The sequence below is a fragment of the Strongylocentrotus purpuratus genome, unplaced genomic scaffold (genome assembly GCF_000002235.5).
Source record: "Strongylocentrotus purpuratus isolate Spur 01 unplaced genomic scaffold, Spur_5.0 spur5_scaffold_21, whole genome shotgun sequence".
Classification (NCBI taxonomy): Eukaryota; Metazoa; Echinodermata; class Echinoidea; order Camarodonta; family Strongylocentrotidae; genus Strongylocentrotus; species Strongylocentrotus purpuratus.
The window spans coordinates 45,655,147-45,667,425 of record NW_022145607.1 but is presented as its reverse complement, the minus strand read 5'-3'; the positions used below and the strand labels follow the sequence as shown (position 1 = coordinate 45,667,425).

Here is a 12,279-nt window from a genome sequence, read left to right as displayed (position 1 = left end):
CTTCATTCACGTGAAATTTACGTCGAAGAGGAAGTATGTTACTGTAACCCGCGTTCAACCCAATAATTACGCAAATGTTAAACAATAAATGAACCAAAATAATAATAATCATTCCGTTTCTGAACATCGTGCCTTGGATCTTCCATAATTACGTCCAGGCGCGCTGGTAGCAGTTTGGGGTTAGAGGGGGTTGGGGGAGGGGGTAGGTGCAAACATCCCAGAAGAGAAAGCTAGTTGCAACTGGTCCAGTTGATGAACCATTTAATGCCAACTGGTAATCCTGGAAATTGAAATGGGCTAAATGATCCAGTTGATCCAGGCCAGTTATACTTCAACTGGTCTAGCTGAGCCATTAGAACCATTTGGTTAACTTCCAACCAGTTAAACAGCAACAATACTTCAATACGGTTCTAGGACAATTACCCCCTGGGCAATCACCCCCCGGAAAATTACCCCCCGGAAAACTACCCCCCAAGGACAATTACCCCCCGGAAAATTACCCCCCGGAGAATTACCCCCCGAGGACAATAACCCCCTAAGGACAATTACCCCCCGGAAATTTACCCCCCGGAGAATTACCCCCCGAGGACAATTACCCCCCAAGGACAATTACCCCCCGGAAATTTACCCCCCGGAAAACTACCCCCCGAGGACAACTACCCCCGAGGACAATTACCCCCCGAGGACAATTACCCCCCGAGGACAATTACCCCCCAAGGACAATTACCCCCCAAGGACAATTACCCCCCGGAAAACTACCCCCCGAGGACAACTACCCCCGAGGACAATTACCCCCCAAGGACAATTACCCCCCGGAAAACAACCCCCCGAGGACAATTACCCCCCGGAAAACTACCCCCTGAGGAATTACCCCCCGAGGACAATTACCCGCCCCCATGGATAACTACGCCTGAGGACAACTACCCCCCCCCCCGAAGACAATCAGGATTCAATAGCAAAAGACGATTTGACACATTGAGAGATGTTGTGAAGGCTACGAGCCCATAAAATCCCGTGCATGAACCCACATTCGTTCAAATACTTGCGCGTGATGTTCCTCTCATTACTACACATTTTTCTTTAACTATAATGTATGCAACACCACTGTGGTTGCTGTTTTCTACGAAGGATTTCTCTTGAGCAGCGTTATTTCAAATTTTTGTTAGACACAGTGCCCTCTTAAGAAATGAAAAGTTTCGCCCAATCTTAAATTCTTCACAAACTATTTATTTTGCATCACTCTGGCATTCGTCAAGAGCTATGTACACACGTATGGGCACATTTGTTTCTTGATTTAGTGAACGAGCAAGAAAAAAAAGGACAAGACATACTTATTTTCTTTTAATATGGCACCGTACATACCATATATTTAACTTGAAGGCAATTTTTATTTCAAAATAAATTACAGTACAAGAAAACATATTTGAGTTCACCATGACAACAGAAATATATATATATATATAAATATATATATTACATTACATTTATAAACATGAAGAGAACCTTTAGTTTGGAATAGATCGTGGATGAGGGCCTATTATGCATACAAAGACAAATATACTATCAGCTGATTAGAAAAGTTACAGAGGATGCATAAATAATGAAATCTTACATCCTAATTTCTTTGTTGGGCCATTTTGGGGGCGACTAGCTGTAACGCGTACTCATCTGCGCGCAATGTATTGTTAAATTTCTAAGAAATGTAAATTCCGTACTTTGATTTGATACATGCGTCTTCTGGCAATTGAATTCGATTTGATACATGCGTCTTCTGGCAATTGAATTCGATTTGATACATGCGTCTTCTGGCAATTGAATTTGATTCAATACTCGTGGCATATTAAGTCAAACTTCACAAAGATGGAATGGATACAGAGCGAGAGGGGTGGGCGAAAGCTCCTCCTGGGAGGATACATGTACGTCAAGCAAAAAGATTTGGCAGATGGGTACGAGGGCTTTGAATGTGAGCTACGAAGGAACACACGACAATGCAGAGCAAAAATTAAGGTAAGCATCAAACGTACCAACATATTGTGGAGTGAATGACTTGTACCAACCGTTTATTACAATACATAAGTCCCAGAGCCTATTGGTTCTACGCCACAGCCCATTGTCTAATATATTACCAATATGAAAATGATTAAGGTTGAACAGAGCCTAACAATTCATATAATAATTTCAAATTTTTTTAAATGGACACTAGCATAGCATAAATTTAAGTTAAAACTTTAGACGCACGGCTTCCTAGGACCAGTGATCTCTTTGGTCAATATAATTAATGGACAGTCGGCTCAAAAGGGTTGTTCCCCTAAACAGCTCCTTATAAATTCTTAACTGCAAACTTTTAAACGAATTCACCGAGACACAACTGTGTCCGTTTTTCTTACGTAACGTTTCCATAAAAATCAGAGGTCGCCATTGAGTCATAATTGACTCAACACACCTTAACCCTAATAAGGCCGGGGGGGGCAGAGGGGGCACGTCCCCCCCCCCCCCCGGCCGCTCAAAAATATGTTAAAATCAGCCCTAAATTCGCCAAAATGTACTGAAAAACAGGGACGTGCCCCACGGGCCCCAAAATTCAATAATTGTTTGTAATAAAAAAAATATAAATTAAAAAAAATATATATATATATATATATACAAATGCCTGACCTAAAAAGTTGACTCCAACGAAACAAAATGTCAAATTTACAATTTTCGTGACCAAAAAAAAAAGTGTCCGCTTACCAAACCCCCCCCCCCCCGCTTTTTCTGCGATTTTTATGGGACCAAAAAAAAAGTGGGGTCCGCTTACCACCCCCCCCCCCGCTTATTCAGCAATTTTTATGGGACCCAAAAAAAAGTTATCTCCGCTTACCCCCCCCCCCCCCCTCCCCCCGTTTATTCAGCGGCTGGCTGAGTCGTTGCGTTTTGGGGGACTAAAACAAAAATATTTATATGTTCTCTTACCCCCCCCCCCCCGTGTGCCCCCCATATACGCACCCGGGAAGAAATTCCTGGATCCGCCCCTGGGCATTATGCCCCCCCCCCCTCCACGATTTTCTAATTGTTCGGGAACGCATATGGATGGCGCCCCGACGCTCGCTGACCTTTTTCTTTCGAGTCTTGCGCATCTTTAAAAGAATGTTTTTGAAAATCGGATGCTTAAATATGAATAATATATGATTTATGGGTAAAATGTGATTTATGACCTTATTTGCATAAATTACCATAAATATGCAAATAAGTGAATTTTTCAAAAAATTGAAATTATCATAGTATTGTATAATACACTTCACTTGACATGCGTGCAAATTTTCGCGGAGATCGGCCGTTTCACGGCAGCGATCTTAAGGGGGCATAATCACCCCCCCCCCCCGGCCGTATTAAGAACTCAAAAAGTGATTCGGTAACATTGTTGAAGGTTGATTAAAAAACGGTGTAATTTTTGTATGAAATCTTACTTATTATATTCCTTTTACTGTACTTACAGGCAAAAAATCCTGAGAAAATTCTTAAACCACAAATAAATGCACGGTTTTCTTTGAAGCGGACACTGAGTAACACCCTTTAACAGTGATTAACAGTAAATTCTCCCAACCATTTTTGAATTTTCCAAACCGTTTTTCCATGAAAATAAGACATAAGACAGGCTTTTTAAAATCTTTCAACACTAAAATGTCTGGAATGTTATGAAGAGCCAGTTTGTTGCAATCGTCACAAGACGATGTACTTTCACCTGAAATGTAATTAAATTGTGATAATATAGTTGGGAGAATTAAGGAATCGATCAGTGAGATCAGTTTTTCCCAATGGTTATCATTAATAATGGTCCGTTTTCACTCAAACTTTCAGATTATCTTTAATTGTACATCTAGCAATGAAGTCACTGCCTTAGCACCATTTTCTCTCATATAAACAATGTTACCAAGTCCCTTTAAAGACCGAAAAATAAATGATTCGCAAGATCAATGTCATTGCTGTAGCTAAGGACAGCCAAATTGATGATTTTCCGCACTATATGCAAACATCACACTCGGAGAGGACCTCCTTGCAGTGGTATTTTCAGAGGAGGGGAGGGGGTGGGCTGGCATTGCCTACCATAAGCACAAGGTAAAGGGGATAAAATAAGAATCACAGTTTAAACTTCATGAAATTAGTGTCGTTGCTTCAGTTCATAGAGGAACCGTAAGCTTATTAATGATCTACTGAGATCGTAATCAATCACTTAACGGTTATAGCTGAGCACAAGATTAAACAAATAACCACATTAAAATATTACTTAAAATTTGGAGACCGGCCTAAAACGCAAACATTTTCCGTAATATGCGTTGCCACCCCACTTTTCAGTGACGATGTTTCCATCATTTCATGGTTGACTGAGCACAAACAGAGGAAAAAAATTATTAAGTCATAAAGGTATTTCTTTACTTCTTGTTGTTGAAAGAAACTAAAGACGGCAAGCTAGTCAGTTACCTTCCCCCACATCGTATTTATTAGGTTATGCTTGAGTGAGCACAAATTAAAGATAGAATACAAAAAATGCAATGTCATATTAAACAATAAAGGACATCAATTTGTTTATGAATAGCGACCCCGATTTCGTATTATGAATAGCGGTCCTTAAGAGTAATGACCCCTAGATGTGAATTATGAATAGCGACCCTTATCTCACTTTATGAATAGCGGTCCTCAAGAATAACAGTCCTCACGATTTTGTGAATAGTGGCCCTCTTTCCGTTTTATGAATAGCGGTTCTTCACGTATCGGAAGTTCCACGTAATAAATCGCGGTCCTTATGACTAGTGAGGTTACACTCCGAGCCAGCATGTTTATTAAGGGAAAAACATACAATCACACAAACACACAAACAAGAGAGGAATAGCCACATTTCAAAGGTGATGTAAATGAGTACCTGGTAGGAATTAATTCGTTGAAATGCTAGAGCGCCGCAGTGGCCGCCTTGCTAAAGCAAGGGTAATAATCGGGGCAGCGCCAGGAGCGTCACAACGTGACAGACATGTCCGCTATATAAGAAGCCACCATTATTAATATTATTATGAAGTAATGGATGGAGGTCAACGACCTTCTGAAAAACATTGTTCTACAATAAAGGAAGCAATGACATACATTTTAGGAATAAACATGGTTATTTTGTCTTTAATTTGTGCACAGTCAAACATGACATATAGGTCCAATATGATAAAAGTAACTGACAAGATATACCAAGTTTAATTTCTGTCAATATTAAATGAAATAGAGATATTAAGATTTGTTTTTGTTGTTAATGTTATTTTTTGTTCATTTTCGCTGACCTGAAGTTAGAATTGTGATTATTTTGTTCTTTAACTTGTGATCAGTCATCCATGAACTAACGGATGTTAAGCAGGGTAACAGGAGGTCATCGATGGGTGTGCATGGTGTTCGCATTCAGAGCTGACAAATCATCAATTTGACAGTCTCACTACAATTAAGCAAAGGCATTAATGTAGCTAATTTTCCAAATTTTGTCTTTAAAGATAGTATCACACATTTGCAAGCCCTCAAAATCTCGATGAGATTTTTTCTGCAGATGGCTTGTGATATGCAATACAATTTTTGAACAATACTCTGAAAGATTTAGAGCTCAACCCCTTCCAGTTATGAAGTAGGAAACAAAAATGTAATCAATTATTTTCTTTTATTTTCCTCATTTTCTATTACGGCGTCTACCAGACGCTTTAAGAAGGAAAATATTAAAATTGTCATTAATAATATTTTCAGTAATAATAATGACATTACATTATCGATAACATTGTGGCGTATCCGCACTCCTCTCCAATTTGCTCAGAAAATGTAATCAACTTAATTCTCTTCGTTGTTGATGACGGAATAGATTTCTTCCATACAAGGATTGGATAGGAAAACACATTTGAAATAGTATATTTAGGGTGCATGTATAACTGGAAATTTTGTCTAAGGAAAATAAAGATTTCTGATTTTTAGTACAGAGTAGAAGGGAGGGGAGTTTGCAACTTAAACAAAATAAAATCTTATCTTTAATCGGAATTCATTTAAACTTTCACCGACCCATTCCTCTCATTTACCTGCTTGATTAAGTATGACTGGCTACTTCTGGTTTCCACACAAATATTTCTGTAAAAGCACAGATACAATCCTGTTAAAGGTACTATTCCCATTTGCAGGCCAAAAAATGAAAAGGTTAAATTCCAACGGCATTTGAAAGATAATACTAATTTAGAACTCTCCTAAAAAACGGGGGTTTGAAAATGTCTTTAAGTGGGAAAATAACAAATATTAGTTGTCGAATCGACTTAAGAGCTATAGAGCCAGTAAGTAACAGTCTGATTTTCAGACCATTGTACCGAATGGTCGTACGTTTTAAGCTGCGCAGTGATTCAATCAGTTTAATTTGGCCATTACAAGAAGTGGGTTATTGATGTAGGCAAATGCTTATGTACCCTTTACAGCTCATTTTATATATGTTATTACCAAAGAAGAAAAAAGGCCAGTCAGTCACTCAATAGTGTCTGACGGTGAAGTCTAGCAAGTAAACGGGTTTCCTTGCATAATTTGAATATTAGGACACTGCTAACGTTTATATTTCACAGATAGGACATACATGACATATTCATAATTCCTACAAAGTTCGACAGCATTAGATGTTTGCTGCAAAAGGGACATAGTATCTTTACGGTTCAAAGGAAATCCAACCCTTGTAACAATTCCATTGCTTTTAAGGAATGAAAGCAGATACATCAGAGAAACAGAATGGCAAAAGTTTGGAATAAATCGGACCAATGATAAGAAAATAATGAATGTTTGATATATGAGATCACTATATACATCCATGCAAATCTCAAATTGGCAATTCTCTCATTGGATTGTGCCGTAGTAATAAGTACAAATAATAAGTACAAATAACCCTTCGTTTGTCTTGTACACAAATATGAAGATTTTTTTTTCTTCTCCCAAGCGCCTTCACCCTTGGGGCACTACTTAAAATATAATATGGAGAGTATATTATTACAGGTTCTCTAGAAATAATTTTTTGTGTGTATGAACAAACGGGAAAGGGAGTGTCGTGGTCGAGTGGTTTAAGGCGCTTGACTTGGAGATGCGAAGGTCGAGGGTTCGAATCCCGACACGGCACTAATATCCTTTGGCAAGATATTAACCTGCACTTGCTACTCTCCACCCAGGTGTTAAATGGGTACCCGGTAGGATGCGACCGTCATTGTTGGTCAAACAGTTTTTGAGCGTCATGTAACGCCTGGCTGGAATGCTCCCCAGGGAGTGGAGATTGTGCACACATTGTGTGCGGGTAAGCACTGAATCCAATGACCGGGGTAATAATATATTTGTAAAGCGCTTAGAGACATTTGTATTTAGCGCTATATAAATTAAATTTATTATATTATTATATTATAAAGTTGTCTGCCGCTACTTTATACAGAAAATACCGATTCGGCTAATTCGAAGAGCCCTACCTATATATATATTTTTTTTTTTTATTTATTCATGGTTAAAAACAAATACAACTTGTGCCCGCATTCAGCAAAAGCTGTTTTTTCAGCGAGGCAGTGATTACATAAAATTCGAATAAAATTTAAAACAATGAAAATATAATTCACAAACAAATATGAAAGTTATAATAAATGAACATATTTACAGAAATTTAACTACAAAATCAAATCATAGTGACAAAGGGGAAAAAACCCAAAACAAACACAAAACAATCAAATAAACAATTAAGTTTGTATCTACGGGATGAAAGTGATTCTAACTTTCAAAAATTCAAACTTTGTTCAACACGCTTCACTAATTTTTCAGGTTTAGTCTTGAGAAGTTAACTATCAATGTTGGACTCCCCGTTAACAAAAAAATCACAAGGAGTTGCTTTTTAGGAAACTTAATTCGTTGTGTTGAGATCAACGTACATGTAGCTATTTAGGGTGAATTGCCGTTTGGTTAACAACCAGCCAGTCTACTATCCACTTTGTCCCATAATAGTTTCGTCTACTTATCGTTAGATCTAGCGGCCATCTAGGACGACAGTCATTCGGTCTAATCCCCAATTAATCTATTACCATTTGGTCTATTATTCATTTTGTCTGATTCCTAGTTTTCTAAATGCCCATTTCGTCTACCATCCATAATGCCTAATAATTAGTGGATGATTAATAGCCTATATATATGGGAATAATGTTTTATCTCTCTCAATCTCTCTCTCTCTCTCTCTCCCCACACTTCCTCTCTCTCTCTCTTTTTCTTTTTCTCTAATAGGTCATGGGTGATAACCAATTCCGCGATAGAACGGAGCATAACCATCCGCCTAACCATGGTAGAAGCAATGCTACGAAGGTTAAAGCAGCAACGAAGAGAAGGGCCACTGAGTCCAATGAAAGACCACAACAGGTGCTTATGGCGACACTATGCGAGGTAACAGAGGAAGGGCGGGCAGCGCTACCATCACTAAACAACATGAGGAGGAATATCCGGAGACAGCGCCAAGAGAACCCAAACGCCCTCCCCATTCCCATGACTGTGGAAGATCTGGAAATCCCTGTAGATCAACGATTGACGCTGGGTGGAGAGCTTTTCCTTTATCACGACTCTGGAAGAAACGACCCTCGCCGGATTTTAGTGTTTACTACGGAAAGGAACCTTCAGGTAAGAACAAGTGTTGGGGTTCATTGCCATTTGGCCTTCTACGGTTCCGCAATTTTAGGAAGTGCTGCAAAAGCATACGTATTGAGTAAAAAAGATTTCAGGATTCATTAGAATGAATTGAAATTGTGAGGTCATCATAAAGATATCCAAATACTTCCTATAAAATTGAAATTGAAATTAAATTAAAATTGGTTATTATTCTCGACAAAGTACAGGATCGGTTCTAGAACAATTCCCCTGAGGGGGTATTGTTCTGATACGACATGATCTCCTATTTCGATTATGTTTTTTAATTATCATGCTATGATAATTAAAAAACAGTAAGTAAGTAAATAAAATAGCTTGGAAATAATACATACAATTTTGCAAGTGAAACAGTTTGTTTGTTTGAAATATATAATATTCGATGCAAATGTATTCATTCTGTTTTGCTACTAGTTGCTGTCAACGTCTGAAAGTTGGTTCGCTGATGGCACGTTCAAGGTAGTGCCGACCATCTTCTTCCAGTTGTGGACAATCCACGCCACATATGAGGGACATGTGGTGCCTTTGGTTTATTGCCTCATGCTAAATAAGGACCAGGCGTCATATGCAAGGGTACTAGCAGCACTACAGGAGGGAAGGGCGTTCTACCCAACCAGAATCATGATCGACTACGAATTTGCAGCGAAGAACGCATTTTCCCAGGCATTTCCAAATGCTCACGTTCAAGGATGTCTTTTTCATCTCTGTCAGAGGATACATGAACGGGTATGGTGATATTTATATATTGACAGTTGATCCCTTTTTTTTACCCGCCATTTATTGATCAAATAGTACATTCAAGGCTCATGGCTAAAAAAAAAAAAAAATAGTGATACAAATATTAGGTAGAGTTTGAAATTTGAGTAAGTGGACTTGCAAGCCATGATAAATGCTGAGGAGAGAGGGGGGGGAGGACTCTAATAAATATTTTTTTCTTTTAATCATCCTTTCAAGCCCAGTAACAAAAACTTTATATGATGATTAGAGGGTAGGGGGCTAGGGGCTATATCTCTTTTCGATTGTGCCTAAAACTGACCTGGAAAAAACACGGACCTCTAATCGCCAGGGGAGGGGGAGGGGGGAATATAATCGATAGTTATACTGAAAATTGGTAGGCCACAAGGAAGCTGAGTAGGATACAAGCATGTTATTTTCTCCTATAGGAAACGCTCATTGCGTATAGTCAGGCAAGGGAGAAAATTTCGGGCAGCCCTGGCGGATTCGGGCGTAAAAATAGGGGACAGCGGTTTGTTCCTCCCCCCTCCCCCACACTAAATGAACAGTTACCAATATCTATGCATTTTGCTCAATGGGTAGACAACAAACGATATTTCTGAAGTGTGAAAGGGCTGGTACATGTACTGTTATGAGTTTTATATTATTATTTTTAGATCAAGCAAGAAGGGCTGCAGGTGCTCTACAACGACGATGAGGAGATCCGGACACAGGCGAGAATGATAGGAGCGATTGCATTTGTGCCAGTGGAAGACACCGTGGAGGCGTTTGAAGCCTTGGCAGGCATTGCAAGGGCAGAGCTGCAACCTGTCCTCAATTATTTTGAGGATACTTATGTGGGTCGACCTCAAAGAGCCGCGGGACATGGTCGCCAGGCAGCGAGGTTCCCGCCCATAATGTGGAACATGTTCAATGCGACACTGCAGGGGGAATTTCGCACGAACAATCATGTGGAGGGCTGGCACCGAAGGTTCCAGATCGGCGTCGGTGCCGACCACCCCTCGTTTTGGCAGTTTTTGACCTGCCTAAAACGGGAACATGCCATGAACGAAGTAACGATCGGACAAGCGCAAGCTGGAATGGCGCCTCCCGCACGTAGGAGAGTGTACCAAGATACCAATCTCCGGCTCATCAGGCTCGTTACTAATTACCATGGGAGAGACATTGTAGATTTTTTGAGGGGCGTGTCCCATAATCTTCACTAACGATCAGTCACCTATGCTATTGTACAGTTTTTGATCAGTCCAGTTGAATTGTTTTAACATGCAGGACCTCCCATTTACTTGGCATTACATTATATGGGATTTTTTGTTTTACATTAAGAGATGTGTTACGTATATACATTGTTGAATACAGAATGATATCATTTGATATCTTCTTTTTGTATGCATTTGATCGTTTTCAGGATAAAAGTTTCTATTTTTTTTAATTCTCTTTTTTACTGTTTCATGTTTATATGATAAGCATGATTAGCATCGGGCAAGCGCAAGCTGGAATGGCGCCTCCCGCACGTAGGAGAGTGTACCAAGATACCAATCTCCGGCTCATCAGGCTCGTTACTAATTACCATGGGAGAGACATTGTAGATTTTTTAAGGGGCGTGTCCCATAATCTTCACTAACGATCAGTCACCTATGCTATTGTACAGTTTTTGATCAGTCCAGGTGAATTGTTTTAACATGCAGGACCTCCCATTTACTTGGCATTACATTATATGGGATTTTTTGTTTTACATTAAGAGATGTGTTACGTATATACATTGTTGAATACAGAATGATATCATTTGATATCTTCTTTTTTTATGCATTTGATTGTTTTCAGGATAAAAGTTTCTAGTTTTTTTTAATTCTCTTTTTTTACTGTTTCATGTTTATATGATAAGCATGATTGTGATGATCTTTGCCTCTGAGTTTTACTTTGGGATGTCAGAACTCTGTTTTTAGTACATGACTTTGATAAGTCTCCTCCTTTGGCTTCCTTCAAGACAGCAGGAAGGTGTTTTATTTGTGTTAATGTATCATTAATATTTATCATGTTTATCCTCTTCAAATATGGTTTTGGGCAATACGCGCCAAAATTTGCTGGACAGAAGTTTTATCGTTGCAGAAAAAGCTCTTCGTATTAATCGCAACTCTCAGTCGCGTTCCCTTACAAATCCTATATTCTTTGAAAATAGCATGTTAATAATTAATGACCTCTATCTCTTCCAGTTAGGCCAGTTTTTGTAAACTAACAGTAATGACATGCTCTCAATTTTATTCATGATGTGTTCCTCCCCCCACCCCCCTACAAAAAAATTACATTGTGGTGACTTTCATTTACCTCTTCTAAATACATTTATCTATGCCGGTCTCAAATTTTGGAACTTTTCACGTATTTGTACTAAACTTGCCCCATCACTTCATTCTTTTAAGCGAAAAGCGAACTCGTTTCTTTTACAATCTTATAAAACATATTAAATCTTCGCGTAGTCAACTCGTGTTTTACTCCCCCCCCCCCCCCCCCACAGATTGCGTTTGTGACCTTTCATATAATGTCAGTCTTCGTCCTATGTCTCTGTTGGATCATGTTCACCCAGACGTAGGAAAAGCATGTTGTTATACATTTTTAAATTATGAATTTATAATTCATAAGTTCTCATTTCACAATTTCAGATTAATCTGTTTTGTCTCCAAATGTATATGTATTTATTCCATATGTTTATTACTACCGTCTTTTGAGGGATCCACATTCTACAAATCCCGCTTCTCAGTAGATCCCTCCATTTTCACAGTTTTTTACTTTTAAACAAACGAAACATCACTTACAGCACATGTATACATTCTTTTGTAATTTAATTAATGATTTTCAAAATGATTTATGTAA

The 12,279-nt window shown here is 38.9% G+C and overlaps 1 protein-coding gene across 1 annotated transcript; it reads left to right on the top strand.

Annotated features, from left to right (window-relative positions):
* Positions 1 to 1,754: 1,754 nt before the first annotated feature.
* On the top strand, positions 1,755 to 11,000 carry LOC115927987. The gene is made up of 5 exons (XM_030994421.1): positions 1,755 to 2,007; positions 8,269 to 8,655; positions 9,094 to 9,405; positions 10,071 to 10,509; positions 10,888 to 11,000. Exons 1-5 carry the CDS (start codon positions 1,861 to 1,863, stop codon positions 10,998 to 11,000), a joined length of 1,398 nt encoding a protein of 465 aa, XP_030850281.1. The 5' UTR covers positions 1,755 to 1,860.
* Positions 11,001 to 12,279: the final 1,279 nt, after the last annotated feature.

Coding starts and splice junctions, on each gene's coding strand:
- LOC115927987 (XM_030994421.1), top strand. CDS start 1,861: ATGGAATGGATACAGAGCGAGAGGGGTGGGCGAAAGCTCCTCCTGGGA. Junction 8,656..9,093: donor CTACGGAAAGGAACCTTCAG/GTAAGAACAAGT, acceptor TTTTGCTACTAG/TTGCTGTCAACGTCTGAAAG. Junction 9,406..10,070: donor GTCAGAGGATACATGAACGG/GTATGGTGATAT, acceptor TATTATTTTTAG/ATCAAGCAAGAAGGGCTGCA.